This window comes from Scyliorhinus canicula, chromosome 10 (assembly GCF_902713615.1).
Source record: "Scyliorhinus canicula chromosome 10, sScyCan1.1, whole genome shotgun sequence".
Classification (NCBI taxonomy): domain Eukaryota; kingdom Metazoa; phylum Chordata; class Chondrichthyes; order Carcharhiniformes; family Scyliorhinidae; genus Scyliorhinus; species Scyliorhinus canicula.
The window spans coordinates 191,403,209-191,415,737 of record NC_052155.1 but is presented as its reverse complement, the minus strand read 5'-3'; the positions used below and the strand labels follow the sequence as shown (position 1 = coordinate 191,415,737).

The 12,529-nt window shown below is 44.1% G+C and overlaps 1 protein-coding gene across 1 annotated transcript in view; it reads left to right on the top strand.

Moving 5' to 3' along the window:
- The window catches only part of LOC119972875 (thioredoxin domain-containing protein 3-like), a 224,582-nt gene that overhangs the window by 65,861 nt on the left and 146,192 nt on the right, over positions 1 to 12,529 (top strand). Inside the window, exons 8-9 of the mRNA XM_038810402.1 lie at positions 5,113 to 5,186; positions 5,282 to 5,374. Coding sequence (XP_038666330.1) covers positions 5,113 to 5,186; positions 5,282 to 5,374 — 167 coding nt within the window. The remainder of the gene's footprint in view (positions 1 to 5,112; positions 5,187 to 5,281; positions 5,375 to 12,529) is intronic.

Here is a 12,529-nt window from a genome sequence, read left to right as displayed (position 1 = left end):
GAGTACAGTCCCAGTCTACTCAACCTCTCCTCATAATCCAACCCCTTCAGCTCTGGGATTAACCTAGTGAATCTCCTCTGCACACCCTCCAGCGCCAGTACGTCCTTTCTCAAGTAAGGAGACCAAAACTGAACACAATACTCCAGGTGTGGCCGCACTAATACCTTATACAATTGCAACATAACCTCCCTAGTCTTAAACTCCATCCCTCTAGCAATGAAGGACAAAATTCCATTTGCCTTCTTAATCACCTGTTGCACTTGTAAACCAACCTTCTGTGACTCATGCACTAGCACACCCAAGTCTCTCTGAACAGCGGCATGCTTTAATATTTTATCGTTTAAATAATAATCCCGTTTGCTGTTATTCCTACCAAAATAGATAACCTCACATTTGTCAACATTGTATTCCATCTGCCAGACCCGAGCCCATTCACTTAACCTATCCAAATCCCTCTGCAGACTTCCAGTATCCTCTGCACCTTTCGCTTTACCACTTATCTTAGTGTCATCTGCAAACTTGGACACATTGCCCTTGGTCCCCAACTCCAAATCGTCAATGTAAATTGTGAACAATTGTGGGCCCAACACGGATCCCTGAGGGACACCACTAGCTACTGATTGCCAACCAGAGAAACACCCATTTATCCCAACTCTTTGCTTTCTTTTAATTAACCAATCCTCTATCCATGCTACTACTTTACCCTTAATGCCATGCATCTTTATCTTATGCAGCAACCTTTTGTGTGGCACCTTGTCAAAGGCTTTCTGGAAATCCAGATATACCACATCCATCGGCTCCCCGTTATCTACTGCACTGGTAATGTCCTCAAAAAATTCCACTAAATTAGTTAGGCATGACCTGCCTTTTACGAACCCATGCTGCGTCTGCCCAATGGGACAATTTCTATCCAAATGCCTCGCAATTTCTTCCTTGATGATAGATTCCAGCATCTTCCCTATTACCGAAGTTAAACTCACTGGCCTATAATTTCCTGCTTTCTGCCTACCTCCTTTTTTAAACAGTGGCGTCACGTTTGCTAATTTCCAATCCACCGGGACCACCCCAGAGTCTAGTGAATTTCGGTAAATTATCACTAGTGCATCTGCAATTTCCCTAGCCATCTCTTTTAGCACTCTGGGATGCATTCCATCAGGGCCAGGAGACTTGTCTACCTTTAGCCCCATTAGCTTGCCCATCACTCCCTCCTTAGTGATAACAATCCTCTCAAGGTTCTCACCTGTCATAGCCTCATTTCTATCAGTCGCTGGCATGTTATTTGTGTCTTCCACTGTGAAGACCGACCCAAAAAACCTGTTCAGTTCCTCAGCCATTTCCTCATTTCCCATTATTAAAACTCCCTTCTCATCCTCTAAAGGACCAATATTTACCTTAGCCACTCTTTTTTGTCTTATATATTTGAAAAAACTTTTACTGTCTGTTTTTATATTCTGAGCAAGTTTACTCTCTTACTCTTCTTTATAGCTTTTTTAGTAGCTTTCTGTTGCCCCCTAAAGATTTCCCAGTCCTCTAATCTCCCAGCAATCTTTGCCACTTTATATGCTTTTTCCTTCAATTTGATACTCTCCCTTATTTCCTTAGATATCCACGGTCGATTTTCCCTCTTTCTTCCGTGCTTCCTTTTTGTGGGTATAAACCTTTGCTGAGCACTGTGAAAAATTGCTTGGAAGGTTCTCCACTGTTCCTCAACTGTTCCACCATAAAGTCTTAGCTCCCAGTCTACCTTAGCTAGTTCTTCTCTCATCCCCTTGTAATCTCCTTTGTTTAAACACAAAACACTAGTATTTGATTTTACTTTCTCACCCTCCATCTGTATTTTAAATTCCACCATATTGTGATCGCTCCTTCCGAGAGGATCCCTAACTATGAGATCATGAATCAATCCTGTCTCATTACACAGGACAAAATCTAGGACCGCTTGTTCCCTCGTAGGTTCCATTACATACTGTTCTAGGAAACTATCGCTGATACATTCTATAAACTCCTCCTCACGGTTGCCTTGACCGACCTGGTTAAACCAATCGACATGTAGATTAAAATCCCCCATGATAACTGCTGTACCATTTCTACATGCATCAGTTATTTCTTTGTTTATTGCCTGCCCCACCATCTCGTTACTATTTGGTGGCCGATAGACTACTCCTATCAGTGACTTTTTCGCCTTACTATTCCTGATTTCCACCCAAATGGATTCAACCTTATCCTCCATAGCACCGATGTCATCCCTTACTATTGCCCGGATGTCATCCTTAAATAACAGAGCACCTGTGCAATAACACCTTGCAACTACTCAACATTGACTCCAGACCCATGAATTTCCATGGCATCAGACCAAACACGGACAAGGAAACCTTCTGCTTATCACCTACCACTCTACCTGAAATGATGAATTAATACTGCTCCATATTGGACATCATTTGAAAGTGGCATTGAGGGTAGTTAGTGTACCAAATGTACTTCTGGGTGGAAATGTTAATCTCCATCACCATGAATAGTTCAGTAGTATCACTAATGACCTGAAGGAGACATCTACCAGATTGGGCCTGCAGTGAGTGGTGAGAACCAACATGAAGGAAAAATCTAATTGACATCACCAATACACTTTTATCCACACAGGCTGCAAGAATCTCACACCTGTTGGAAAAATGCAAAGGCTGAGGCTTCTCCAGTACTACCTTCTGTAGCCACACCTGCCTCACTCATAATTACACCCTCCGTCCCCGAACCCAGGCCAAGTCTTAAGTAATTAACCAACCCGAGAGTGTGACTGTCCCCTGGGACTGGGACTTCCCCTCTCCCTGATGCATCAGTGTTCAAAGCTCCGACTCTAGCTGATCAACTGAGCCAAAATTCCTCAGGCTGCAAATGTTTACTGAAGATGTGATTGCTGTGGAACCAACATGCTACAACACTGTAGCAACACACGCCAGGGTCCCAGGTTTGATTCCTGGCTTGGGTCACTGTCTGTGCAAATTTAAAACCCCCATTGTGGATCTAATTAAAACAAGCACTGCTGCATTTTTAACAACTTAAAAGTTGGATTGGAGGGAGAGAGCAGCCGGCAGTGTCAATTTCAGCGGCCGGCTGATTGTTTCAGTGAGAGAGCAGCTTCCCTCTCCGGATCAAAGTGAGCCGGCCGCTGAAATTGACACTGCCGGCTGCTCTCTCCCTCCAATCAGAAACATTAAAACTTAAAAGTTGGATTGGAGGGAGAGAGCAGCGGGCAGTGTCAATTTCAGCGGCCGGCTGATTGTTTCAGTGAGAGAGCAGCTTCCCTCTCCGGATCAAAGTGAGCCGGCCGCTGAAATTGACACTGCCGGCTGCTCCCTCCCTCCAATCAGAAACATTAAAACTTAAAAGTTGGATTGGAGGGAGAGAGCAGCCGGCAGTGTCAATTTCAGCGGCCGGCTGATTGTTTCACTGAGAGAGCAGCTTCCCTCTCCGGATCAAAGTGAGCCGGCCGCTGAAATTTACACTGCCGGCTGATTGGAGGGAGAGAGCAGGCGGCAGTGTCAATTTCAGCGGCCGGCTCACTTTGATCTGGAGAGAGAAGCTGCTCTCTCAGTGAAACAATCAGCCGGCCGCTGAAATTGACACTGCCGGCTGCTCTCTCCCTCCAATCCAACTTTTAATTTTTAATGTTTCTGATTGGAGGGTCAGAGCAGCCGGCAGTGTCAACTTCAGCGGCCGGCTGATTGTTTCAGTGAGAGAGCAGCTTCCCTCTCCGGATCAAAGTGAGCCGGCCGCTGAAATTGACACTGCCCGCTGCTCTCTCCCTCCAATCCAACTTTTAAGTTTTAATGTTTCTGATTGGAGGGAGAGAGCAGCCGGCAGTGTCAATTTCAGCGGCCGGCTCACTTTGATCCGGAGAGGGAAGCTGACAGTTGGGGTCCATAAGCCCCCCCGCCGTATATCGCAAACCGCGGTATTGCGGAGCGCGGTATAACGGGGGACTACTGTAACAGACTCGGAGGGTGTCGATTCACCTTATTTGGGAGTGCATACGTGTCTTAGACAATAACAACCAGGAACCGCCCAACTATCAAGGTACCCGCCTCTAATTGGCCAGATTCGATTAGGGTGATCAAAATCCTATTGATCCATTGGATCCCGAGTTAGGACCGTCCAAAAGAGCGAGAAAGATCGGAGGATAAGAGGAACTGCGCAACCAACATTCTTTTTCTTCTGAGACCAGCCTCTGCCCCACCAACTGCAGCACTTCGACCAGCCAAGTTCAAGGACCTGTGATTGCTACCTGAAGGACGAGTCTCAGCCCAGACGTACCTGACCACTTCTAGTCGCCATGCGTGGGGAACCAGATAAAGGCCTTATCTAACCTGCACAGAGCTGGTCACGTGAAAGTTAAGTAAAGGTCACTTAAGCTGTTAGATATAGTCTAATTTGTAGTAGTGTGTAAGTTATTAAGTATAGAACCAATCCTATGTTTAATAATAAACTATAATTGAACTAATATATTGGTTGTGTGGTCATTTGTCCAATACATGGAACGTACTCGCATCTTGTGGTATTAATAAACATGGAAGTCAACACTGTGTCCAATCTCTCTCTCAGGTCTCTCCTTCTGTAAAAGACTAAAGCAGCACCTCTTCCTTTGCTGTACCAACTTCCCTCACTTACTAAATTTCCAAGTTCAGTACTTTGGTGACTAGGGGCTGGTTTAGCACAGGGCTAAATTGCTGGCTTTGAAAGCAGACCAAGGCAGGCCAGCGGCACGGTTCAATTCCCGTACCAGCCTCCCCAAACAGGCTCCGGAATGTGGCGACTAAGGGATTTTCACAGTGACTTCATTTGACGTCTACTTCTGACAATAAGTGATTTTCATGTATTGAAGTTGTACTTTATCAATCCAAGCTACTTCTTTCATGCATGAGTAAGACCCTCCTATATTTATAGTAGCTGGATCCAAAGATATGAGTCAACCTACTCGCTAGCAAAACAGTTCTACCTAGTCACCTAATTAACCTACTGTGCAGTTGATAGTTGCAAGCAATTTTTGTTACTGGTGACTGAGTTGAAAGAAATTTCCAGTTGATGAAGGAGTTACATTTATTATTGTTTTATTTATTGCAGACAAGTTATTTACAGTTTTGGTTATAAAACCAAATACACTCATTACTGGAAATGACAATGTTATCAAAGAACAAGTAAGTAATATCAAAGCTTATTTATGAAACATTGATCAGTTCAGACATTTTGAGAAAATGAAGAAATTTCCATTTGTTAATTATATTCTCCAAAGGTTAGTGAAGCAGGATTCCAAATTATGGCAGAAGAAATGGTACATTTGACAGAAGAGGAAGCCAAAGAACTATATGAACACAAAAAGCATCAGGTTAGAATTTTCCAGAAAATTACAAGCATGTTGTGCCAGCCAGTGTTGTGTTTAAATGTCATTTGCATCCTATCATACCCTAAGTTTGGAAATTTAACTTTGAAAAACTAAGTATAATTAAAACCAAATCTGACTGTAAAACAATAATAAGGGTGGTTTAGCACAGTGGGCTAAATAGCTGGCTTGCGATGTAGGACAATGCCAGCAGTGTGGGTTCAATTCCCGTACAGGTCTCCCCGAACAGGCGCTGGAATGTGGCGGCTAGGGGCTTTTCACAGTAACTTAATTGAAGCCTACTTGTGACAATAAGTGATTATTATTATTATTTGCACATTGTAACTGTGTTATCAATGCCAGAGGAAAATAAACAAGCAATAAAAGAGAGAAGGTAAGTGAAACAGATTGAAAACTAGAAACATTAAAAGCTAGAAAGCATTAAAAAATGGCAGGAAAAGAGATAAAGGTGAAGAAAATAAGGAGTTTGAAGGGATAAAAGAGTAAAGGAGGTAAGTGTTATGGGAGATGAAGAAGTTGGGAAGGGAGTTTGGAGGGCTGGAGTCCAGGGGAGGAGGAGGGTAATAACGCATAAAGGTCTAAGGAAGGGAGTTTGGAGGAGCGAAGGAGTAGGTGGGGAGGGAGGAATGTCCTGCTGAACATGCAAGGAAAGGGTTTGTGGAATCAATGACTGCCTCCTGGGGAGCGAAGTGAAGGTGAGCATGGAAGGAAGGTAGTAAGGAATTGTGAATTTGAGAGAGAGCAAAGGGAGTGATAGGTGGGAGGATGAGAATGCTTCTGCACTGGTAAAAGAGGCAGTGAGGAAGGTAGATTGGGTCTCAGAGGCAGACATGGACCCATGGAAGTGGGAAGGAGGATGTCAGAGAAGTCAGTGTGGATAGGGTGGGGTGTTCAGGGAGGTAAGGAATATGCACCTGGACATTGTCGATGAAGAAGGGTTGAGATTGAAGGGGAATGAAGGGGAGGTCAGGGGTGATGCCAGGGAGGGTAATGGTGATGGAGAAATTACAAGGATGATGGAGCGGGGGGAGAAAGGAGGGGGATCAGCCACCCTCCCCATGGAGACCTCAATGTTCGTACAAGTGGACACCACTTCATCATAGAACAGACGTATAGACTCCTCTGACCAACATTCAACATTGTTGAATAGATAATAGAATTTACAGTGCAGAAGGAGGCCATTCGGCCCATCGAGTCTGCACCGGCTCTTGGAAAGAGCACCCTACCCAAGTTCAACACCTCCACCCTATCCCAATAACCCAGTAACCCCACCCAACACTAAGGGCAATTTTGGACACTAAGGTCAATTTATCATGGCCAATCCACCTAATCTGCACATCTTTGGACTGTGGGAGGAAACCGGAGCACCCGGAGGAAACCCACGCACACACGGGGAGGATGTGCAGACTCCGCACAGACAGTGACCCAAGCCGGAATCGAACCTGGGACCCTGGAGCTGTAAAGCCATTGTGCTATCCACAATGCTACCGTGCTGCCCCGATCCAATACATCCAATAGTTCAGGTGCGCCCACCGAAATGAATATTTCTCGTCAGTATTTACTGTTGAGAAAGGCACAAATGTTCGGAAAATTGGGGAAATAAAGAGTGATGTCTTGAGGAGTGTACATATTAAAGAGAAGAAGGTGCTGGAAGTATCTAAGCGCATCAAGATAGATAAATCCCCAGGACCTGATGAAATGTATCCCAGAATGTTGTGGGAGGCTGGGGAAGAAATTGCCGGCCCCCAAGCTGAGATATTTGAATCAGCGATAGCCACAGGCGAGGTGCCTGAAAATTGGAGGGTAGCAAATGTTGTGCCCTTGTTTAAGAAGGACTGTATGGATAAACCTGAGAACTACAGCCCGGTTCTCCTTACTTCTGTAGTGGATAAATTGCTAGAAGGTATTCTGAGGGACAGGATCTACAGGCGTTTAGACAAGCAAGGGCTATTTCGGGAAAATCCGCATGGCTTTGTAAGGGGAAAGTCATGTCTCACGAATTTCATTGGGTTTTTTGAAGGAGTAACCAAGAAGGTAGATAAGGGCGGTGTAGTTGATGTTGTCTACATGGACCTTAGCAAGGCCTTTGACAAGGTACCGAATGGTAGGTTGTTGCAGAAAGTTAAATCTCACGGAATCCAGGGTGAGGTAGCCAATTGGATACAAAATTGGCTTGGCGACCAAAGCCAAAGGGTGGTTGTGGAGGGTTGTTTTTCAAACTGGAGGCCTGTGACCAGCGGTGTGCCTCCGGGATCGGTGCTGGATCCACTGTTATTTTTTATATATATATTAATAATTTGGATGAGAATGTAGGAGGCATGGTTAGTAAGTTTGCAGATGACACCAAGATTGGTGGCAGAGTGGATAATAAAGAAGGTTATATAAGATTGCAACAGGATCCTGACCAATTGGGCCAGTGGGCCGATGAATGGCAGATGGAGTTTAATTTCGATAAATGTGAGCTGATGCATTTTGGTAGATCAGATCAGGGCAGGACCTACTCAGTTAATGGTAGGGAGCTGGGGAGATTTAGAGAACAAAGAGATTTAGGAGTACAGGTCCATAGCTCCTTGACGGTGGAGTCGCAGGTGGACAGGGTGGTGAAGAAGGCATTCAGCATGTTAGGTTTTATTGGTCAGAATATTGAATACAGGAGTTGGGACGTCTTGTTGAAGTTGTACAAGACATTGGTAAGACCACACATGGAATACTGCGTTCAGTTCTTGTCACCCTATTATAGGAAGGATATTGTTAAACTGGAAAGAGTGCAGAAGAGATTTATGAGGATGCCAGAAATACCAGAACTTGATGGTCCGAGTTATAAGGAGAGGCTGGATAGGCTGGGACTTTTATCCCTGGAGCATGGGTAGCTTGGGGTGATCTTATTGAGGTCTATAAAATAATGAGGAGCATAAATAAGGTAGATAGTCAACATCTTTCCCCAAAGGTAGAGGAGTCTAGAACTAGAAGCCATAGGTTAAAGTGAGAGGGCGGAGATACAAAAGAGACCAGAGGGGAAATCTTTTCATATAGAGAGTGGTGAGCATCTGGAACGGGCTGCCAGAGGCAGTGGTAGAGGCAGTAACAATTTTGTCCTTTAAAAAGCAGTTAGAATACATGGGCAGGGTGGGTATAGAGGGATATGGGCCAAATGAGGGCAAGTGGGACTAGCTTAGTGATAGAAACTGGGCGGCATGGATAAGCTGGGCCGAAGGGCCTGTTTCCATGCTGTAAACATCTATGACTCTATGACCTCAGTGCTGGGTGATATTCCCCAGCTTATTGCTGACATTCCACCATGAGTTGGAAGGACAATTCCAAAGGCTCGTCATCAATACTGAGAATATTTCCCAGCTATCCTCTGAGAATCAGGGTGCTTGGCTGAACTTACCTCTTCGTGCTGTGGACCTCATCCATGTGATGACCACCAGATTGTGCAACCCTCCCTGAACTACCACTAATACCACTGAGGTGGGTGCACCTGAGCTTCTGCAGGGTGCAAGTAAGTGCAATGAAGTTCTCCTCTTCAACCTCCTCTGTCTCCTTTCTGGGCTGGGACTGGAAAGGGAGTCTTCCTCCTCCTCTGGTCTCAATCTCTTTCTGGAGGCACCTTCAAGTCAGAAAGTGACAGGAAAAGCTGCCTCCAAGATGGAGGCACATTCAACCTTCAGGTTTGCATTGAATGGATGAATCTGAAGTCGATCTGCGAAACCTGTCAAAGACACCAACCTGCGCAATGCAAGGAGACCCTTCAACAGCACAAACTGATCACGTCTCCTTGGACAAAAGTAGGGATCGACCTTTTCCATGCAACTGGTCGAGACTACGTTCTAATAATGGATTATTCTAACCACCCAGAAGTTATGAAACTTCCAGACCTGACATCGAATTCAGTAATCAAAGCATGTAAAGAAACATTCTCAAGATATGGAATTGAAATGTCGAACAACGATCCATGTTTTACAAGTTTGGAATGGTCAGAATTCTCGAAGAGATATAATTTCAGGCATGTGACATCCAGTCCTCATTACCCTCAATCCAATGGCAAGGTAGAGAAGGGTATTCACATAATCAAACAATTGATAAATAAAGCAAACGGCTCAATGACAGACATTCATCTTGCCTTATTGTCATACAGAGCTACTTCTCTATCTTCAGAACTCTCGCCGGCTCAAATGATATTCAACAGGGATCTCAGGACCACCTCACCAGCGATCAGACAGCAGAATCCAGATAACTTGCCTGTTCTGAAGAAAATGGAAGAACAACATTCGAAACAAAGATTGTACTATGACCAACATACAGCTCAATTAGCACCACTGACAAAGGACGACTGTGTCAGAATCAAGAATCCAGAATGAGGATGATCTGCTCCAGCTACAATCATTAGGCAAGCAGCTCCACAATTCTATATCGTCAAATCTGCGGAAGGCACGGTTTTCCGATGCAACAGACGTGCTTTGCAGAAAATTAGGCTTCAACAACCAATATTTCCAATCCTAAACTTCAATGATTCACTGTTTCAAGAAAATTTACTGCATACCAGAAAATCAGATGACCACCACCAGAGGGTGGTGGGTGCCTGGAACGCTTTACCAGCGGAGGTGGTAGAGGCAGGCACGATAGCATCATTTAAGAGGCATCTAGACAGGTATATGAACGGGTGGCAACAGAGGGAAGTAGACCTTGGAAAATAGGAGACAGGTTTAGATAAAGGATCTGGATGCCGCGGCGCAGGCTGGGAGGGCCGAAGGGCCTGTTCCTGTGCTGTAATTTTCTTTGTTCATGCCCAAAACTGTCAAAGTTTCAGACTCACCACATCATCAGTTAAGAAGGTTGACACAAAGGCGAGGAAAACCTAACAGACTGAACTTATAAATATTATACTGTGTATAGTCATTATTCAATTTATGTTTGTACACATATATATCTCATGATTTATACTTGTTTGTTATACAATTTTCTCTATAGCATAGAAAATGTGTTTTAAAAAAAGGGGTGTAGTGATCTGTATATCTGCTGTTATGTAAGGGGTTAACATTAGTAAGTGCTAGACAATCATTAGATGGCAACACCAGATCTATGTATATAAGCTACACTCAGAGGAGATTTCCACCTCTTCGTATCAGGAGTGACTAGTGATCAGAGTGTTAGAGATGTAGCTTAGGGAACAGGTGTAGTTAAACATTATATATACTTAATCTTATTTATCTAATCTTCAGTTATAGTTGTAGAAGAGTGAACAAACTCATAGTTAATTTATAATTGTTATTCAAAAAACAGTATTTGCTTAATTTGAAGATTGAGAGTTTTACTGAACATCAACCATCAGACCATTCTGGACGTAAGCAAATGAGTAACAAGATATTACAATAACGTAATATAACATGCTACCAGGAGTTGTAATATAACATGGTAGCAGGTCTTGGCTTCAAGAAAACTAACTAGATAGATTAGGAAAATCAAGTAAAGAAGAAATTAGTAGCAGCTATTCAACTAGGGACGCTTTGCGGCTATCGTATCCTTCGCAGAAAACCACCTCATAGACCATGCACAAGCTCCACGTCGACTCGAGACAACTGGTAATCTAAATTCTAATTGGAAATTGTTCAAGCATCAATTTCAGATTTACCTAGAATCTACTGATTTAACCACCACTACTAATGCGAGGAAAATTGCATTGCTTCTATCACTGGCAGGACAGCTTGCTATTAAAATATATAATTCATTTCTATACTCTGAAGGTCAGAACAAAAGCAAATTCGACGTAATACTAAGTAAATTTGATGACCACTGCAAAATTCAAACAAATTATAATTTGTATCAGGAGTGACTAGTGAACAGAATGTTAGCGATTTGGCTTAGTGAGTATGTATAGTTAAACATTATATATACTTAATCTTATTTATCTAATCTTCAGTTATAGTTGTAGAATAGTGAACAAACTCATAGTTAATTTATAATCATTACTCAATAAACAGTATTAGCTTAATTTGAAGACTGAGAGTTTTACTGAACGTCAACCATCAGACCATTCTGGACGTAAGCAAATGAGTAACAAGATATTACAATAACGCAATATAACAATACTGACAGTTGCTGAACAGGGCAAGATGACCACTGGATGAAGCTAGGTGAAAATGGGAGGACGAATTGGGGATGGAGATGGGTTGGGGACTCGAGTGAAGCACTGAGCAGGGCCAACTCCACCTCCTCCTGTGCTAGGCTATGCCTCATGCAGTTGAAAGTGGTGCACAGAGCCCACCCTAACTAGAATCCGAATGAACAGGTTCTTCCCCGGAAGTGGAGGACAAATGTGAACGGTGCCAGGGAGGCCCGGCCAACCATGCCCACATGTTGTGGGAATGCCCCAGACTTGTTGGGTTTTGGACAGCCTTCTTTGAGGCAATGTCCAGGATTGTGGGGGTGAGGGTAGAGTCGTGCCTGAGAGTGGCAGTCTTCGGGGTATTGGACCAGCCAGGTCTTCAAATGAGGAAGAGGACCAACTGGCGTTTGCATCCGTGATCGCACGCTGGAGAATCCTGCTCGGCTGGTGATCAGCAGCACCACCTACAGCTGCGGACTGGCTGGCAGACCTGGCGGAATTTCTCCACCTGGAGAAGATCAAGTACACCATCCGAGGGCTTCCACAAAGCGTGGGGCCATTCATCAGCCTGTTCCTAGACCTGGTTGAGGCCAATAGTGACTATGAAGAGACGGAGGGGAGGGGGGGGGGGAGAGGGAGGAATACAAAGGAAAACACACACAAGAGGAGGGGGGATAAGGGAACCCAATAGAAGCATAAAACGAAACACGGGGACAAGGGGAGGATGGGAAGGGCCAGTCAGGCCCTCCCCCTCAACAATAAAAGCACCATGAGGGGAATTTAACCACCAACGAGGGAAGGGGTAGAGGGGGGGGCTCATGTAAAAAACGGTTAAATAAGACACACTTTTGTTTGTAAATAGCAGATACACATGAGCTGTTATTTTGTTAAACTAGAAAATGCCAATAAAAATTTGCCTCTTAATCTTCTCTCGCGGATACAATCCTAGGCTGTCCAACCTTTCCTTATCAGACAAACTGTTTATTCTTGTTATTAGTCTAGTAAACCTTCTCTGAACTGCTTCAAATGCATTT